Raw genomic sequence first — 15,890 nt, forward strand, 5'->3', positions numbered from 1 at the left:
ATTTGAAAGATTAAAAAAAAAAAAAAAAGGTAGCAAACTCTGAAAAGTGTAGACCCAAAATGCCTGTAACGTGATCCCATCCCTGGTCCCTTTGATGAACACAAAAATTCTCCTCCACTTGTCTCCAGGTGAGAAAAGCCATGCTACCATCAACAAGATGAACATTCCCTCAGTACCAGGCCTGGTGAAGTTACTGCCCTAGCTCTTCTTTTGCCGCCATCTTCTTGAAAGATTCCACTCTCCTGCAACACCTTGTCTCCCATTCACTCTATGGACCACCGAGTTCTGACTCCACCCCCACCCACGTTGCTACGGCAGCAGTCACAGGGCTCCCTGCACTGCCAAATCCCAGAGATGCTCCTAAGCCTTCTCTTTCCTGACCTCTCTGACCCACGGCGGCATCCACAAGTCTCTTCCTACACAGCTATCCTCTCCTGGCTTTGAGAGACAGCTCCTCCCTGGTCCCCTCTTGCCTTGTTGGCCATTCTTCCACAACTAGTCACCTTTTCCTGAAGAGTCTTAAGATCTTAACATCCTTAAGCTCACCTGAATTTGACCCTACAACAACATTCCCACTGCCCCAAACAACCTTTGCTTCTGCTCATCCCTTCAATGTCAGTTATTTCCCAGGGCTCTGCTCTCAATCCCTGTACCCTTACAGTCTATCACCCTTCATAAACAGGAATTATACTATGTCACTCCTCTGCTCAAAACCCTCCATTGTTCCCCACTAACTGTCTCCCTCCCATTACCTTTCTGACATCATCCTCGTTCTCCTCCTCTTACTCACCCTGTTTCATCCACACTGGTTCCTTCCCTTTGCTCCAATGCACCAGCCATGCTCCTGCCTCACGTTCTTTGCATTGCCTGTTCCTTCTGTGTGGAACACCCTTCCTTCAGATATCACACAGAACTTATTTCTCATCTTCATTCAAGGCCCAAAGTCACCTTCTCACTTTATTAAAATTGTAATCTTCCCCTGCCATCCAATAAGGTGCTCCCAATCTTCTTTTCTCAAACACCAGGACAGCAGGAATCTTTTTTGCTTTGGTCCCTGGTGTATCCTTAGGTAGAACAGGGCCTCCCGCATAATAGGTACTCAATGGATCTTTCTGCAATGAGTGATGAATGAATGAACTGTTCATATATCACCTCATACACTCCTGTGGCTTCAACTACCGATTTTATGATGAACCCAAATCCATGTCTCCAGTTGAGGCCTCACTTCTAAGCTCCAGACCTATATGTATCCATCTGGCCGTTGAGCCTCACCACTGGTACAGCTCTCAGGCATCTCAAACTCAAAATACCAAAAATAGAATTATTTTCTCCCCGCCCCTCACTCAAGCCTCCTCCTCCTCCTGTGTTCACTATCTCAGTAAATGGTGTTGGCCCCATATATTTGCAAGTCAGAAACCTGAGAGTTGTCCTAGACTCCTCATGCATTCACCCATATCCAGTCCATCACCTGCCCCACCTCCTTCTCCATTCTCACTTCATACCAGGCCCCTCCATTATCCAGCCACCACTGACTTCTGTGCTTTCATACATGCTGCTCCCTTCATCTTCCTCACTCAACCCCAGGTCCAATATTTATCCCAAGTATCACCTTCTTCCCAGGATTCCTCCTGTAGTGCCCAGTGCATACAAACCCCTATCACACTAATAATTAGCTTAGTTATTCATCTCCAATACTAGGCTCTGAGGTCCTAAGTTTGGAGACCATGGCTAATTGCATCCTGGTGACTAATACAGTATCTACCACATAGTAGGTATTTCAAACATGTTTGGGAATTCCCTGGTGGTCCAGTGATTAGACCTCTGTGCTTTCACTGCCAAGGGGCCACGTTCAATCCCTGGTCAGGGAACTAAGATCCCGCAAGCCACACAGTGCAGCCAAAAAACAAACAAACAAACAAAAAACCCAAAACAAAAACAAAAAATGTTTCATAAATAAATAGATCTTAGTAAACCAAGTAAGATGCCTGCATTAAGTATATTATTTTAATGTATGATGAAAAAATACAGATTATCATTACAAAACTGATTCCAATCCTTCACAGTGCCAGACCCATAGTAAATATTCAATACATATTTTGCTGAATGAATGGGGAAATAAATGCAGAGCAAACAGCCTTGGCAATGGCAAGGAAACAGGAAAGCAGCATGAGATCAAGCAATGGGGATCATTTCTAGGGCACCGAAGTTCATAGTTAGTGGTGGGAGTGGGGCAGGAGGACAGGAGAGGAAGCCAGAAGGAAGAATAGGAAGAGAGATAAAGGGCCTTGAATTTGGTTTCAGATCTGCAAGCAGTGGGGAGCCCCTTACGGTATTAAGTCAGCAGTGATTGATCAGATGTGTGGTTTAGAAAGATCCCTCTGTCAGAAGAATGAAAGATGAATTGGGTGGGGTGGAGTGGTGAAGGAGAAGATTGGACTTTGGAAGATCAAATAGAAGGCAACTTTAGTACTTGAGGGTTTAAGCTGTGAAAGTCTAGCTGGACTGAGTTCTGGAGACATGTGAGAAGTCAACAAGGATCTTCCCAGGCTAAGGGGAAAGTCATTGACCTTCTCCCAAAGACTGAACTATAAATGGACAAGGGCCGCATGGTCCCAGCACTGTCATGGTAGACCACTCATGTCTATGGGTTAGGTGAAGTGTTGTCCATGTCTTCTAATGAAATTCCTGACCAGTTTGATGAGGTTGTCATGGGTTCCAAAAACCCATTCAAGCACATATGCTACCCACACTTCCACTAAGTTACTTAAAAAGCTCTGGAAATCCAGCAAAGAACACCGGCTACTTGCCCATCATTTCTCTGGTTCAGAAATCAAGGGTTGCACAATGGGAAAAACTGGGGTCATTTTCAGCAACCACTTGCATTTACAAGATCCAAGGACCTGTCTTCTTTCTCTGTCTTTTTGCTCTAGTCTAAGTGAAAGGAAGCTTTATTCTTTGGGTGCTGGTCAAAGTTTGATCCAGTTGTGAAAACTGTTTGGGCATCAAAAGATCCAGGATGTAAGATAGTGTTTTGAGATACCCCAAAACAATATGTTGGGGGAACTTGACTTTTTGTTAAGGCAATGCTATCAAGTCTTCACATTATCGAACAGACATGATCATTGGTTCTGGCTGGGCCATAAGTCAGAGGCTTATGAATCCCAGAAACCATTCTATCAGACTGGTATTTCCTACGGGGCTATAATAAAATGGGTACTGTTTGTATGTGTGGTACACTTTTACAACTAGCTCTGGGTGAGCTAGCAACTAGCTAGAAACCCTGCTAGCTGGAATCACATCTGCCTCTTTCAATAATGATCCTGGGATGAGGAAAGTATACTTGTGTTTTGAAGAGTATTTTAAACAATATTAATGCTATATGAGAATATGAAAAGTTGAATTACTGAATCTTAGTAATTTTAGGTAAAAGAAGCAGTAATTTGAGATGTTCCAGAGTTTACTTGCATGGGGGTGGGGTGGGGGGGGGCTTCCAATGTTATCGCACTCTCCCTTGTACCAAAGCCAAGGGACCCAGAGAAGAGTCACCATTCTGAAGCCACCTGCTGTACCAAGCCTATGGACCAGAACATGAACACTCAATGGGGGGCATAAGAAGTGTCTTTATTATTTACATTCCACTGGGGCAGAAACTAAAATTAACGACCTGGCCAAAATTACAGTTGGTGATGGTCTAACTGAGTCTTGAAGTTACGCCTCAGATTCCAGAGGAATCCCCACTCTATGGGAACCATCTCTGTTTTGAACTTGTCAACTTGCCAAGTTGACACTCCATGCTGTAAAAGCACCCTCCTGGGCTAGACTGCCTGCATTCAGTCCCAATTCTGCCAGTTAGAAGTTTGTCTTTCTTTGCATTTAAAACTTTTTTCCTTTATTTAGGATGACAGTAAATAGCAAGTTTTTAAAAACAAACACTCAGTTCCCTTGAAGAGGGACAGTGCTTCCTCTGTCTTCCCAGTCTTTGCAGCTGCTGTTCCATTTGTCTGGGACCCTCTTTTCCCCACTTTCCTGCCTATCTCACTCTTTAGATTTTAGTTTGAATTTAATTTCCGCAGGGAAGCTTCTTTTGGCCTTCCAAGGTTGAATTAGGATCCCTTCTTCTGTGTTCTCATGGCCGCGCTTACCCTATCTAGCAATTACCACCCTGGTTCCTGTTTCCACTTGTTTCCCCAATGAGACTGCGAGCTGAGAGGCCGACTTGCATCCCAAGCACCTAATTAGTAGCACATACTAGGTGCTCAAATATTTGTGAAACAAGTACACGGACAGACAAATGAATGGACAGTCAGCGAAAAAAGGTCAGTGGACGATAGAGTCAAGAATACTCTCCTGTGGACCCTGAATTCCAAGTGGGGACCCCGATGGCGCTTGGCCTCCATCCTGAGGCGTGCAGTTCCTGGGGCGTTCACAGGCAAGAGGGAGCAGTTCCCACCACCGAGGACTCTCAAGCTCCCTTGCACGAAGATCCTAGAACACAGGCAAAGCCGCCAAGAGACTGCAGTTCCAACAGTCGGAGCACAGCTTGATCTTCGCTACGACTCAGAGCGCGCGCCCTGCCCGTCTGTTGGGCGCAGAGAAGGCACGCACCTCGAATGCCCCAATTTCCCCGCCCTCAGTTTCCTCCCTAGTCCGCAGCCGTAGGCACAGGTTCCATATAGGGAAGAAGCTGGCAGGGCAGTGACAGCCCCAAGAACCCACTATCCCGCTTCCGTCACCTCCCTGCCGCTGCGCCCCCTTCCCGGGGGACGCGCGCTGCGAGGGGGCCGACGGGGCGGGGAAGGGTCGGCGCGGGGCGGGGAGAAGCGTTTATATAGCGGCGAGGAGGGTTGGGAGTTGCCGCCCGCCTGCAGGACACCAGGAGGCCAGAGTCTGCCCTCGCCGCCTCACGTCCCTCCCACGGTCGCCTTTGGCCCCACGGTCTCCCCGGTCGGCGGCTCTCGGCGCTGCGCTCCCAGCGGTGCGCTGCGCTCTGATCCGTGCGCTGCGAGGAGACCCGCCGGGGGCTTGGGAAGTGCGGGGCCGGGAGTTGCATGGACTTTTCCCCGAGGTAAGTGCTAGAGCCGCTGTTGGCTGGGCCGGCCAGAGCCAGAACCAGGTTTGCAAGTGGTGAGTGACTGCCCGGGAAGGACGTGCCGGATGCACGGGGCTGCGTGAGGATCCCGGTAAAGGGAAAAAGGGATGTCAGAAGCTCAAAACCGCCTCGTTCTGTTTTTCACCTCCTGCGGGCAGGGTTAGCTGACCTCACTGCGTCTTTCTGTAAGTTCCCCGCATTCTCCTCTTGGCGAGCCCAGAGTACACTCTGGTCACTCTCTGCTCCGGGCCCCGTGTCCCCCACCGCACTCCTGAGAGCTTCGAAGGCTGAGAGGTGCCTCACTCAGCACCGTGTCCCCACGCCCAGCACAGGGCCTGGAGGGTGGCAGGCACCCAGGATGGCATGGGAGCGGATGAATGAGGTTAACCAGCCGGGGTCAGGAGAAGTCCCTGCCAGGCCGGTCCAGACCCAGCCTATACTTTTGCTACTGCAATCACCCAAATTTATTAAAGATGGTTGGAGTTTTATTGTTAGCTGAAGGGAGGGGAGAAGGCAGAAAAAATCCACCCTTTTATGAATGCCCAGTAACATTCTGCAATGAGTAGAACCCCAGCTACCTGGCTGAGTGTCACCTGTGCAAATAATTTCGATGAACCGGGGAGGCTGGTAGGAAGAGGAAAAAAAAACTGGCACTAGGAAGTGATTTCTTCTCTTCTGTGTCCTTTAGTGATAAAGATTTCTCTTTTTAGAAGTCTACTCTATGGAGATATTTAAAGATGATCTTTGCCAGTTGGGGGAAATTTTTCCATAGGGAAAAAGGGTGGTGATGTTGATTGGGAATAACTGAGATGTCTATGAAAATCATAAGACTTAAGATAGGAAAGATATTAGAAGTCTTTTGTTAAGAATTTCTACAGTTACAGAATCTGCAATCACACTGCTTTTTAAAAGAAGGATCTATTTGATGAGTACTATTTTTAATATAAAACTTTCCAGTATGGCCTTGTCTAAATAAAGTGTTCCCAGTAGCTATCTATTTTATGTTTGGTAGTATATATTAGTCTATGCCACTCTCTCACTTCATCCCAGCTTACCTTCCCCCTCCCCGTGTCCTCAAGCCCATTCTCTATATCTGCGACTTTATTCCTGTCCTGCCCCTAGGTTCTTCATAACCTTTTTCTTTTTAGATTCCATACATATGTGTCAGCATACAATATTTGTTTTTCTCTTTCTGACTTACTTCACTCTGTATGACAGTATCTAGGTCCATCCACCTCACTACAAATAACTCAATTTCATTTCTTTTTATGGCTGAGTAATATTCCATTGTATATATGTGCCACATGTTCTTTATCCATTCATCTGTCGATGGACACTTAGGTTGCTTCCATGTCCTGGCTATTGTAAATAGAGCTGCAATGAACATTTTGGTACGTGACTCTTTTTAAATTATGGTTTTCTCAGGGTATATGCCCAGTAGTGGGATTGCTGGGTCGTATGGTAGTTCTATTTTTAGTTTTTTGAGGAACCTCCATACTGTTCTCCATAGTGGCTGTATCAGTTTACATCCCCACTAGCAATGCAAGAGGGTTCCCTTTTCTCCACACCCTCTCCAGCATTTATTGTTTGTAGATTTTTTGATGATGCCCATTCTGACTGGTGTGAGGTGATGCCTCATTGTAGTTGTGATTTGAGCATCCTTTCATGTGTTTGTTGGCTATCTGTGTATCTTGTTTGGAGAAATGTCTATTTAGGTCTTCTGCCCATTTTTGGATTGGGTTGTTTATTTTTTTGATATTGAGCTGCATGAGCTGCTTGTAAATTTTGGAGATTAATCCTTTGTCAGTTGCTTCATTTGCAAATATTTTCTCCCATTCTGAGGGTTATCTTTTCATCTTGTTTATGGTTTCCTTAGCTGTGCAAAAGCTTTTAACTTTCATTAGGTCCCATTTGTTTATTTTTGTTTTTATTTCCATTTCTCTAGGAGGTGGGTCAAAAAGGACCTGGTTGTGATTTATGTCATAGAGAGTTCTGCCTATGTTTTCCTCTGAGAGTTTTATACTGTCTGGCCTTACATATAGGTCTTTAATCCATTTTGAGTTTATTTTTGTGTATGGTATTTGGCAGTGTTCTAATTTCATTCTTTTCCATGTAGATGTCCAGTTTTCCCAGCACCACTTATTAAAGAGGCTGTCTTTTCTCCATTGTATATTCTTGCCTCCTTTATCAAAACTAAGGTGAACATATGTGCATGGGTTTATCTCTGGGCTTTCTATCCTGTTCCACTGATCTACATTTCTGTTTCTGTGCCAGTACCATACTGTCTTGATTACTGTAGCTCTGTAGTATAGTGTGAAGTCAGGGAGCCTGATTCCTCCAGCTCCATTTTTCTTTCTCAAGATTGCTTTGGCTATTCGGAGTCTTTTGTGTTTCCATACAAATTGTGGAATATTTTGTTCTAGCTCTGTGAAAAATGCCATTGGTAGTTTGATAGGGATTGCATTGAATTTGTAGATTGCTTTGGGTAATAGAGTCATTTTCACAATGTTGATTCTTCCAATCCAAGAACATGGTATATCTCTCCATCTGTTTGTATCTTCTTTAATTTCTTTCATCAGTGTCTTACAGTTTTCGGCATACAGGTCTTTTGTCTCCTTAGGTAGGTTTATTCCTAGGTATTTTATTCCTTTTCTTGCAATAGTAAATGGGAGTGTTTCCCTAATTTCTCTTTCTGATTTTTCATCAGTAATGTATAGGAATGTAAGAGATTTCTGTGCATTAATTTTGTATCCTGCTACTTTACCATATTCATTGATTAGCTCTAGTAGTTTTCTGGTAGCATCTTTAGGATTCTCTATGTATAGTATCATATCATCTGCAAACAGTGACAGCTTTTCTTCTTCTTTTCTGATTCGGATTCCTTTATTTCTTTTTCTTCTCTGATTGCTGTGGCTACAACTTCCAAAACTATGTTGAATAATAGTCGTGAGAGTGGGCAACCTTGTCTTGTTCCTGATCTTATTGGAAATGGTTTCAGTTTTTCACCATTGAGAACGATGTTGGCTGTGGGTTTGTCATATATGGTCTTTATTATGTTGAGGTAAGTTCCCTCTATGCCTACTTTCTGCAGGGTTTTTATCATAAATCGGTGTTGAATTTTGTCAAAAGTTTTTTCTGCATCTATTGAGATGATCATATAGTATTTATCCTTCAGTTTGTTAATATGGTGTATCACATTGATTGATTTGCATATATTGAAGAATCCTTGCATTCTTGGAATAAATACCACTTGATCATGGTGTATGATCCTTTTAATGTGCTGTTGAATTCTGTTTGCTAGTATTTTGTTGAGGATTTTTGCATCTATGTTCATCAGTGATATTGGCCTGTAGTTTTCTTTCTTTGTGACATCTTTAACTGGTTTTGGTATCAGGGTGATGGTGGCCTCATAGAATGAGTTTGGGAGTGTTCCTCCCTCTGCTATATATTGGGAGAGTTTGAGAAGGATATGTGTTAGCTCTTCTCTAAATGTTTGATAGAATTCACCTGTGAAGCCATCTGGTCCTGGGCTTTTGTTTGTCGGAAGATTTTTAATCACAGTTTCAATTTCAGTGCTTGTGATTGGTCTGTTCATATTTTCTATTTCTTCCTGGTTCAGTCTCAGAAGGTTGTTCATTTCTAAGAATTTGTCCATTTCTTCCAGGTTGTCCATTTTATTGGCATAGAGTTGCTTGTAGTAATCTCTCATGATCGTTTGTATTTCTGCAGTGTCAGTTGTTACTTCTCTGTTTTCATTTCTAATTCTATTGATTTGAGTCTTCTTCCTTTTTTTCTTGATGAGTCTGGCTAATGGTTTATCAATTTTGTTTATCTTCTCAAAGAACCAGCTTTTAGTTTTATTTATCTTTGCTATTGTTTCCTTCTTTTCTTTTCCTCATTTATTTCTGATCTGTTCTGCTAACTTTGGGGATTTTCTGCTTACTTTGGGGGTTTTTTGTTCTTTTTCCTTCTGCTAACTTTGGGGGTTTTTTGTTCTGCTAACTTTGGGGGTTTTTGTTCTTTTTTCCCTAATTGCTTTAGGTGTAAGGTGAGGTTGTTTATTTGAGATGTTTCTTGTTTCTTGAGGTAGGATTGTTTTGCTATAAACTTCCCTATTAGAACTGCTTTTGCTGCTTCCCATAGGTTTTGGGTCATTGTGTTTTCACTGTCATTTGTTTCTAGGTATTTTTTTATTTCCTCTTTGATTTCTTCAGTGATCTCTTGGTTATTAAGTAGTGTATTGTTTAGCCTCCATGTATTTGTATTTTTTACAAATTTTTTCCTGTAATTGATATCTAGTCTCATAGTGTTGTGGTCGGAAGAGATACTTGATGTAATTTCAATTTTCTTAAATTTACCAAAGCTTGATTTGTGACCCAAGATATGATCTATCCTGGAGAATGTTCCATGAGCACTTGAGAAGAAAGTGTATTCTGTTGTTTTTGGTTGGAATGTCCTATAAATATCAATTAAGTCCATCTTCTTTAATGTATCATTTAAAGCTTGTGTTTCTTTATTAATTTTCATTTTGGATGATCTGTCCATTGGTGAAAGTGGGGTGTTAAAGTCCCCTGCTATGATTGTGTTACTGTTGATTTCCCCTTTTATGGCTGTTAGTATTTGCCTTATGTATTGAGGTGCTCCTATGTTGGGTGCATAAGTATTTACAATTGTTATATCTTCTTCTTGGATTGATCCCTTGGTCATTATATACTGTTCTTCTTTGTCTCTTGTAATAGTCTTTATTTTAAAGTCTATTTTGTCTGATATGAGAATTGCTACTCCAGGTTTCTTTTGATTTCCGTTTGCATGGCATATCTTTTTCCATCCCCTCATTTTCAGTCTGTATGTGTCGCTAGGTCTGAAGTGGGTCTCTTGTAGACAGCATATATATGGGTCCTGTTTTTGTATCCATTCAGCCAGTCTGTGTCTTTTGGTTGGAGCTTTTAATCCATTTACATTTAAGGTAATTATCAATATGTATGCTTCTATTGCCATTTTCTTAATTGTTTTGGGTTTGTTATTGTAGGTCTTTTTCTTCTCAGTGTTTCCCACCTAGAGAACTTCCTTTAGCATTTGTTGTAGAGCTGGTTTGGTGACACTGAATTCTCTTGGCTTTTGCTTATCTGTAAAGGTTTTAATTTCTCTGTCGAATCTGAATGAGATCCTTGCTGGGTAGAGTAATCTTGGTTTTAGGTTTTTCCCTTTCATCACTTTAAATATGTCCTGCCACTCCCTTCTGGTTTGCAGAGTTTCTGCTGAAAGATCAGCTGTTAACCTTATGGGGAGTCCCTTGTATATTATTTGTTGTTTTTTCCTTGCTGCTTTCAATATTTTTTCATTGTATTTAATTTTATAGTTTGATTAATATGTGTCTTTTCATGTTTCTCCTTGCATTTATCCTGTATGGAATTCTCTGTGCTTCCTGGACTTGACTGACTATTTCCTTTCCCATATTAGGGAAGTTTTCAATTATAATCTCTTCAAATATTTTCTCATTCCCTTTGTTTTTCTCTTCTTCTTCTGGGACCCCTATAATTCGAATTTTGGTGTGTTTAATGTTGTCCCAGAGGTCTCTGAGACTGTCCTCAACTCTTTTCATTCTTTTTTCTTTATTCTGCTCTGCAGTAGTTATTTCCACTATTTTATCTTCCAGGTCACTTATCCATTCTTCTGCCTCAGTTATTCTGCTGTTGATTCCTTCTAGAGAATATTTACTCTCATTTATTGTGTTGTTCATCATTGTTTGTTTGCTCTTTAGTTCTTCTAGGTACTTGTTAAACATTTCTTTTATTTTCTCCATTCTCTTTCCAAGATTTTGGATCATCTTTACTATCATTACTCTGAATTGTTTTTCGGGTAGACTGCCTATTTCCTCGTCATTTGTTTGATCTCAGGGGTGTTTACCTTGCTCCTTCATCAACTATGTGTTTGTCTGTCTTCTCATTTTGCTTAACTTACTGTGTTTGTGGTCTCCTTTTCGCAGGCTGCATGTTCGTAGTTCCTGTTGTTTTTGGTGTCTGCCCCCAGTGGCTAGGGTTGGATCAGTGGGTTGTGTAGGCTTCCTGGTAGAGGGGACTGGTGCCTGTGTTCTGGTGGATGAAGCTGGATCTTGTCTTTCTACTGGGCAGGACCACATCTGGTGGTGTGTTCTGTGGGGTCTCTGTGATCTTATTATGATTTTAGGCAGCCTCTCTGCTAATGGGTGGGTTTGTGTTCCTGTCTTGCTAGTTGTTTGGCATAGGGTGTCCAGCACTGTAGCTTGCTGGTCGTTGAGTGGAGCTGGGTCTTAGTGTTGAGATGGAGATCTCTGGGAGAGCTTTTGCCATTTGATATTACATGGAGCTGGGAGGTCTCTGGTGGACCAATGTCCTCAACTTGGCTCTCCCACCTCAGAGGCACAGGCCTCACACCTGGGCAGAGCACCAAGACCCTGTCAGCCACACAGCTCAGAAGAAAAGGGAGATGAAAAGAAAGAAAGAAAACAATAAAATAAAATAAAGTTATTAAAATAAAAAATAAAAATAATTATTTTAATAAAACAATTAAAAAGTAATTTTAAAAAGGAAGAAAGAAGAGAGCAACCAAACCAAAAAACAAATCCACCAATGATAACAAGTGCAAAAAACTATACAAAAAAAAGGAAAGAAAAAAAAAATGGACAGACAGAACCCTAGGACAAATGGTAAAAGCAAAGCTATACAGACAAATCACACAAAGAAGCATACACATACACACTCACAAAAAGAGAAAAAGGAAAAAAATATATATATATCATTGCTCCTGAAGTCCACCACCTCAATTTTGGGATGATTCGTTGTCTATTCAGGTATTCCACAAATGCAGGGTACATCAAGTTGATTGTGGAGATTTAATCCTCTGCTCCTGAGGCTGCTGGGAGAGATTTCCCTTTCTCTTCTTTGTTCGCACAGCTCCTGGGGTTCAGCTTTGGATTTGGCCCCACCTCTGTGTGTAGGGCGCCTGAGGGCATCTGTTCTTCGCTCAGACAGGACGGGGTTAAAGGAGCAGCTGATTAAAGGGCTCTGGCTCACTCAGGCCGGGGGGAGGGAGGGATACGGAATGCTGGGCGAGCCTGCAGCGGCAGAGGCCAGTGTGACATTGCAACCTGAGGTGCGCCATGTGTTCTCCCAGGGAAGTTGTCCCTGGATCACGGCACCCTGGCAGTGGCGGGCTGCACAGGTTCCTGGGAGGGGAGGTGTGGATAGTGACCTGTGCTTGCACACAAGCTTCTTGGTGGCTGCAGCAGCAGCCTTAGCATTTCATGCCCGTCTCTGGTGTCCAGGCTGATAGCCGCGGCTCGTGCCTGTCTCTAGAGCTCATTTAGGCGGCGCTCTGAATCCCCTCTCCTCGCGCACCCCGAAACAATGGTCTCTGGCCTCTTCAGCAGTTCCAGACTTTTTCCCAGACTCCCTCCCGGCTAGCTGTGGCACACTAGCCCCCTTCAGGCTGTGTTCACGCAGCCAACCCCAGTCCTCTCCCTGGGGTCTGACCTCCGAAGCCCGAGCCTCAGCTCCCAGCCCCAACCCACCCTGGCAGATGAGCAGACAAGCCTCTCAGGCTGGTAAGTGCTGGTCGGCACTGATCCTCTGTGCAGGAATCTCTCCGCTTTGCCTCCACACCCCCGCTGCTGCACTCTCCTCCGTGTCTCTGAAGCTTCCCCCCTCCCCCCTGCCACCCTGTCTCCGCCAGTGAAGGGGCTTCTTAGTGTGTGGAAACTTATCCTCCTTCACAGCTCCCTCCCAGTGGTGTAAGTCCCGTCCCTATTCTTTTGTCTCTGTTTTTTCTTTTTTCTTTTCCCCTACCCAGGTATGTGGGGAGTTTCTTGCCTTCTGGGAAATCTGAGGTCTTCTTCCAGCATTTAGTAGGTGTTCTGTAGGAGTTGTTCTACATGTAGATGTATTTCTGATGTATTTTGGGGGAGGAAGGTGATCTCCACGTCTCACTCCTTCGCCATCTTGAAGGTCTCCATCATAGAGTCCAATTTTAGTCCATGTTTTGACCTCACTGAAATACCTTGTCTCCATGGAGTAGAACATGATTCCAAGAAATGTATAACTCGCCCAATGTTGTAATCTCCCTTTTCCCCTGGAAGTGTTCCAGTTCGTAGAGATCATTTAAGGAAAGACCCATCACTCAGGCATGCTGCCATCCTGGAAGAGATGTTTGGGAGTTATGGCTATTCTGATTTCACTCTGTGTCTCTTCATATCTTCTGTTTTACAGTTTGGGGAGAATATTTTGTACACATGCTGTCCATTATGATGATCACAATGACAACCATACATACCTACTGAGTTTTTGTACTGGTGCTAATGTGCTTCTCATTCTAGAGAAGTCAAATGGTTACTTCAGGTCAAAGGCTTTGAAAAGTGAGCTCAGGGTTTCAGTTTCTTTGTATAATGGTTTTGTGATAATGAAAATATGTTTCTGCCTTCAGCAGAAAGGTAATAAATTTATGTTTTCAGAATTTTAAAATAAAGGCTGGCAAAGCAAACTTCAGTTCTTCAAGGGAATGGAGAATTTAGAAAACATAGAGAATACTTTACAGAACAGTAAAGGCCAAACTTTTTAAATGAAGAAATAGTAGTAGTTAGAGACTTGGTGTCACTTGCTCTCCAGATTCCTCACCCTCTTTCCAAACTTGTCTTTTCTTGGGATGACCCCAAGGCACTGACAGGAAAATTTGGATGAGGTTACCATGAATAAAAATGGATACTGTTTGGCTAACATAAGCCATGTGCAGAAGAAAAGATCTCCTGTGGCTCTTGTATCCCTAGTGTTTCCCATAGTACCTGGCACTTAGTAGGTACTCAATAAATATTTGATAAATGAATGACTTAAAATTGCGAAAGTCTGGCTGAAGTATGCTTTTCATGTAAATCTGGAGCAGTTGCACTTAGAAAATCCAGACAAGATAAAAGAGGTAGTATCACCTCTTGCTTGCTTTTGCTAAAGGAAGAAATAGACTCTAAATCTTACCTTTATGACTCATCTTGATTGACTGAGACAACCCTAAAAGCTAACACTTTTTATGATTCTAAATAACAAGTCCCAGGACATTTGCTGATTTAATTTTGCCAGGAAGAGAAAGTTTTCCCCCAAATGTTCAAAAGGTGGAGAGGAGGGAAGAAAAATAAAGCATACAAACTAACTCCATCTTAAGCCTCAGCATTCCCCTCAAGGCACAAAGAGATAATAAATATACATTTAACCATTCCTTAACCATTTATAATTAAGGATGGGGTATTGATTTGACATGAACATGTTTTTGTAATGCTTTAAGTACTGTATCCTAAACTTTAGAGGGGAAAGATTTTGCCAGAGTTAGTTGGCAAAGGCATTTGTGTTGGCTTGAAAACCCATAAGTTAATCACGTATCGAGTCCTTTAAAAACATGATTAACGTCTGGCAAGACATTGTGACTGAAATTCTCCATTGCATGAGTCCAAATACAATAGAACTTTGAAGATCATGAGCGAGTCAGAGTCACATTTGGCTAATTTTGTTTGGTGGAAAAAATTTCCGCAATGTATCAAATGGCCCATATACCATCTTTTGGTACCCTTAACTCACCATAAGCCAGCAGGTGTGGATAATGCTATAATCAATCACATTTACTTACATATTTCTCTGGGGCTATAATACAGGGCAAATGGTGTTATATGTTGTAACAGATTTCCCTAATGCCCAGGCTCTTTTCTTCTCTGCTGGCTAGCAGAGGATATCACAGCCCTGACTGCATCCCTTCTGCATTCAGTTTCAGTTCTCACTGCAGGCTTCTTACTTCAAGCACCAGTGTAGGCCTGAGGGCTTTCTCTGGCCTTGGGAGCATGGGTGACTCAAGTGGAGTAAGCCAGAGGGACCTGAGAGTTAACACCACTGGGAGCAACCCCTCACTCAATAACAGATGAAAGCTGGTGAATAAGTATCCTCAGCCTTCTCACACCTTGGTGGAGGCCACTCTTGAGGTCTGATTTTTACATTCTTCCAGAGGTGCCCAAGGGGATGAGCTCCAGCTGCCCAGAATGCTAACCCACTTGCTCATTAACAATTCTACCTGGTTCCCTGTCTCACTTCCCTGCCCCTCTACTAGTGCTTCCAGGAATCCTCTCCTCAGTAATCTGATTGCACAAATTCTTGTCTAGAGTCTGCTTTGGGGGAACCCAATCTACCATGAGCTTGTTAACTATTTCAGTTAAGGCAGTGCTTTAGCTCTAAGTATCCTGTAGATTCCGTTCTGGCCAAAAAGTGAATCAAAAATGGAATTCTTGCTTTCTACACTGGAGAACAGAATTTTGTCCCCAGCCAGTGCTGTTTCACTTGTGTCTGGGTCAGTTGGCTTGTTGGTTATGACCTGATCCTGAATTCCCATCAGCTCTCTGAGAATGTATCAGGAGCACGGGGAGGGAGGTATCGGGGAGGGCTCAGTTGCGACTCCATCGTTAGAGAAATAGCACCTTCCACAGGTTATGAGAAGTGGCTCAAACACATGCTCCGTAAGGATGGAACCAGCCTCACAATATTTCTGGTGGGTGTTCCTATCCCCCCACTGCTTTGATCACCATTTCTTTTACTGTAGTAGGGTTCTCCAATAGGCTATAGAGAGATATGTATAAGAGGATATTATTATAGGAATTGGCTCACATGATTATGGGGGCTGAGAAGTCCTCTGATCTGCCACTTGCAAGCCAGGGGACCAGGAAAGCCAGTGGTGTCATCAATCGGAGTCTGAAGGCCTGACAATCAAGAACCCCAGTGTCAAAGGGCAGAAGTAAACGGAC

General features: G+C 43.1%; 1 protein-coding gene across 1 annotated transcript in view; it reads left to right on the plus strand.

Annotated features, from left to right (window-relative positions):
- Nucleotides 1–5,000: 5,000 nt before the first annotated feature.
- Nucleotides 5,001–15,890, plus strand: part of COL6A6 (collagen type VI alpha 6 chain) — a 171,656-nt gene continuing 160,766 nt past the window's right edge. The window contains exon 1 of the mRNA XM_082459201.1: nt 5,001–5,065. Coding sequence (XP_082315327.1) covers nt 5,049–5,065 — 17 coding nt within the window. The 5' untranslated portion in view covers nt 5,001–5,048. The remainder of the gene's footprint in view (nt 5,066–15,890) is intronic.

Source organism: Balaenoptera physalus (genome assembly GCF_965194825.1).
Source record: "Balaenoptera physalus genome assembly, chromosome: 4".
In the NCBI taxonomy this organism is placed as follows: Eukaryota; Metazoa; Chordata; class Mammalia; order Artiodactyla; family Balaenopteridae; genus Balaenoptera; species Balaenoptera physalus.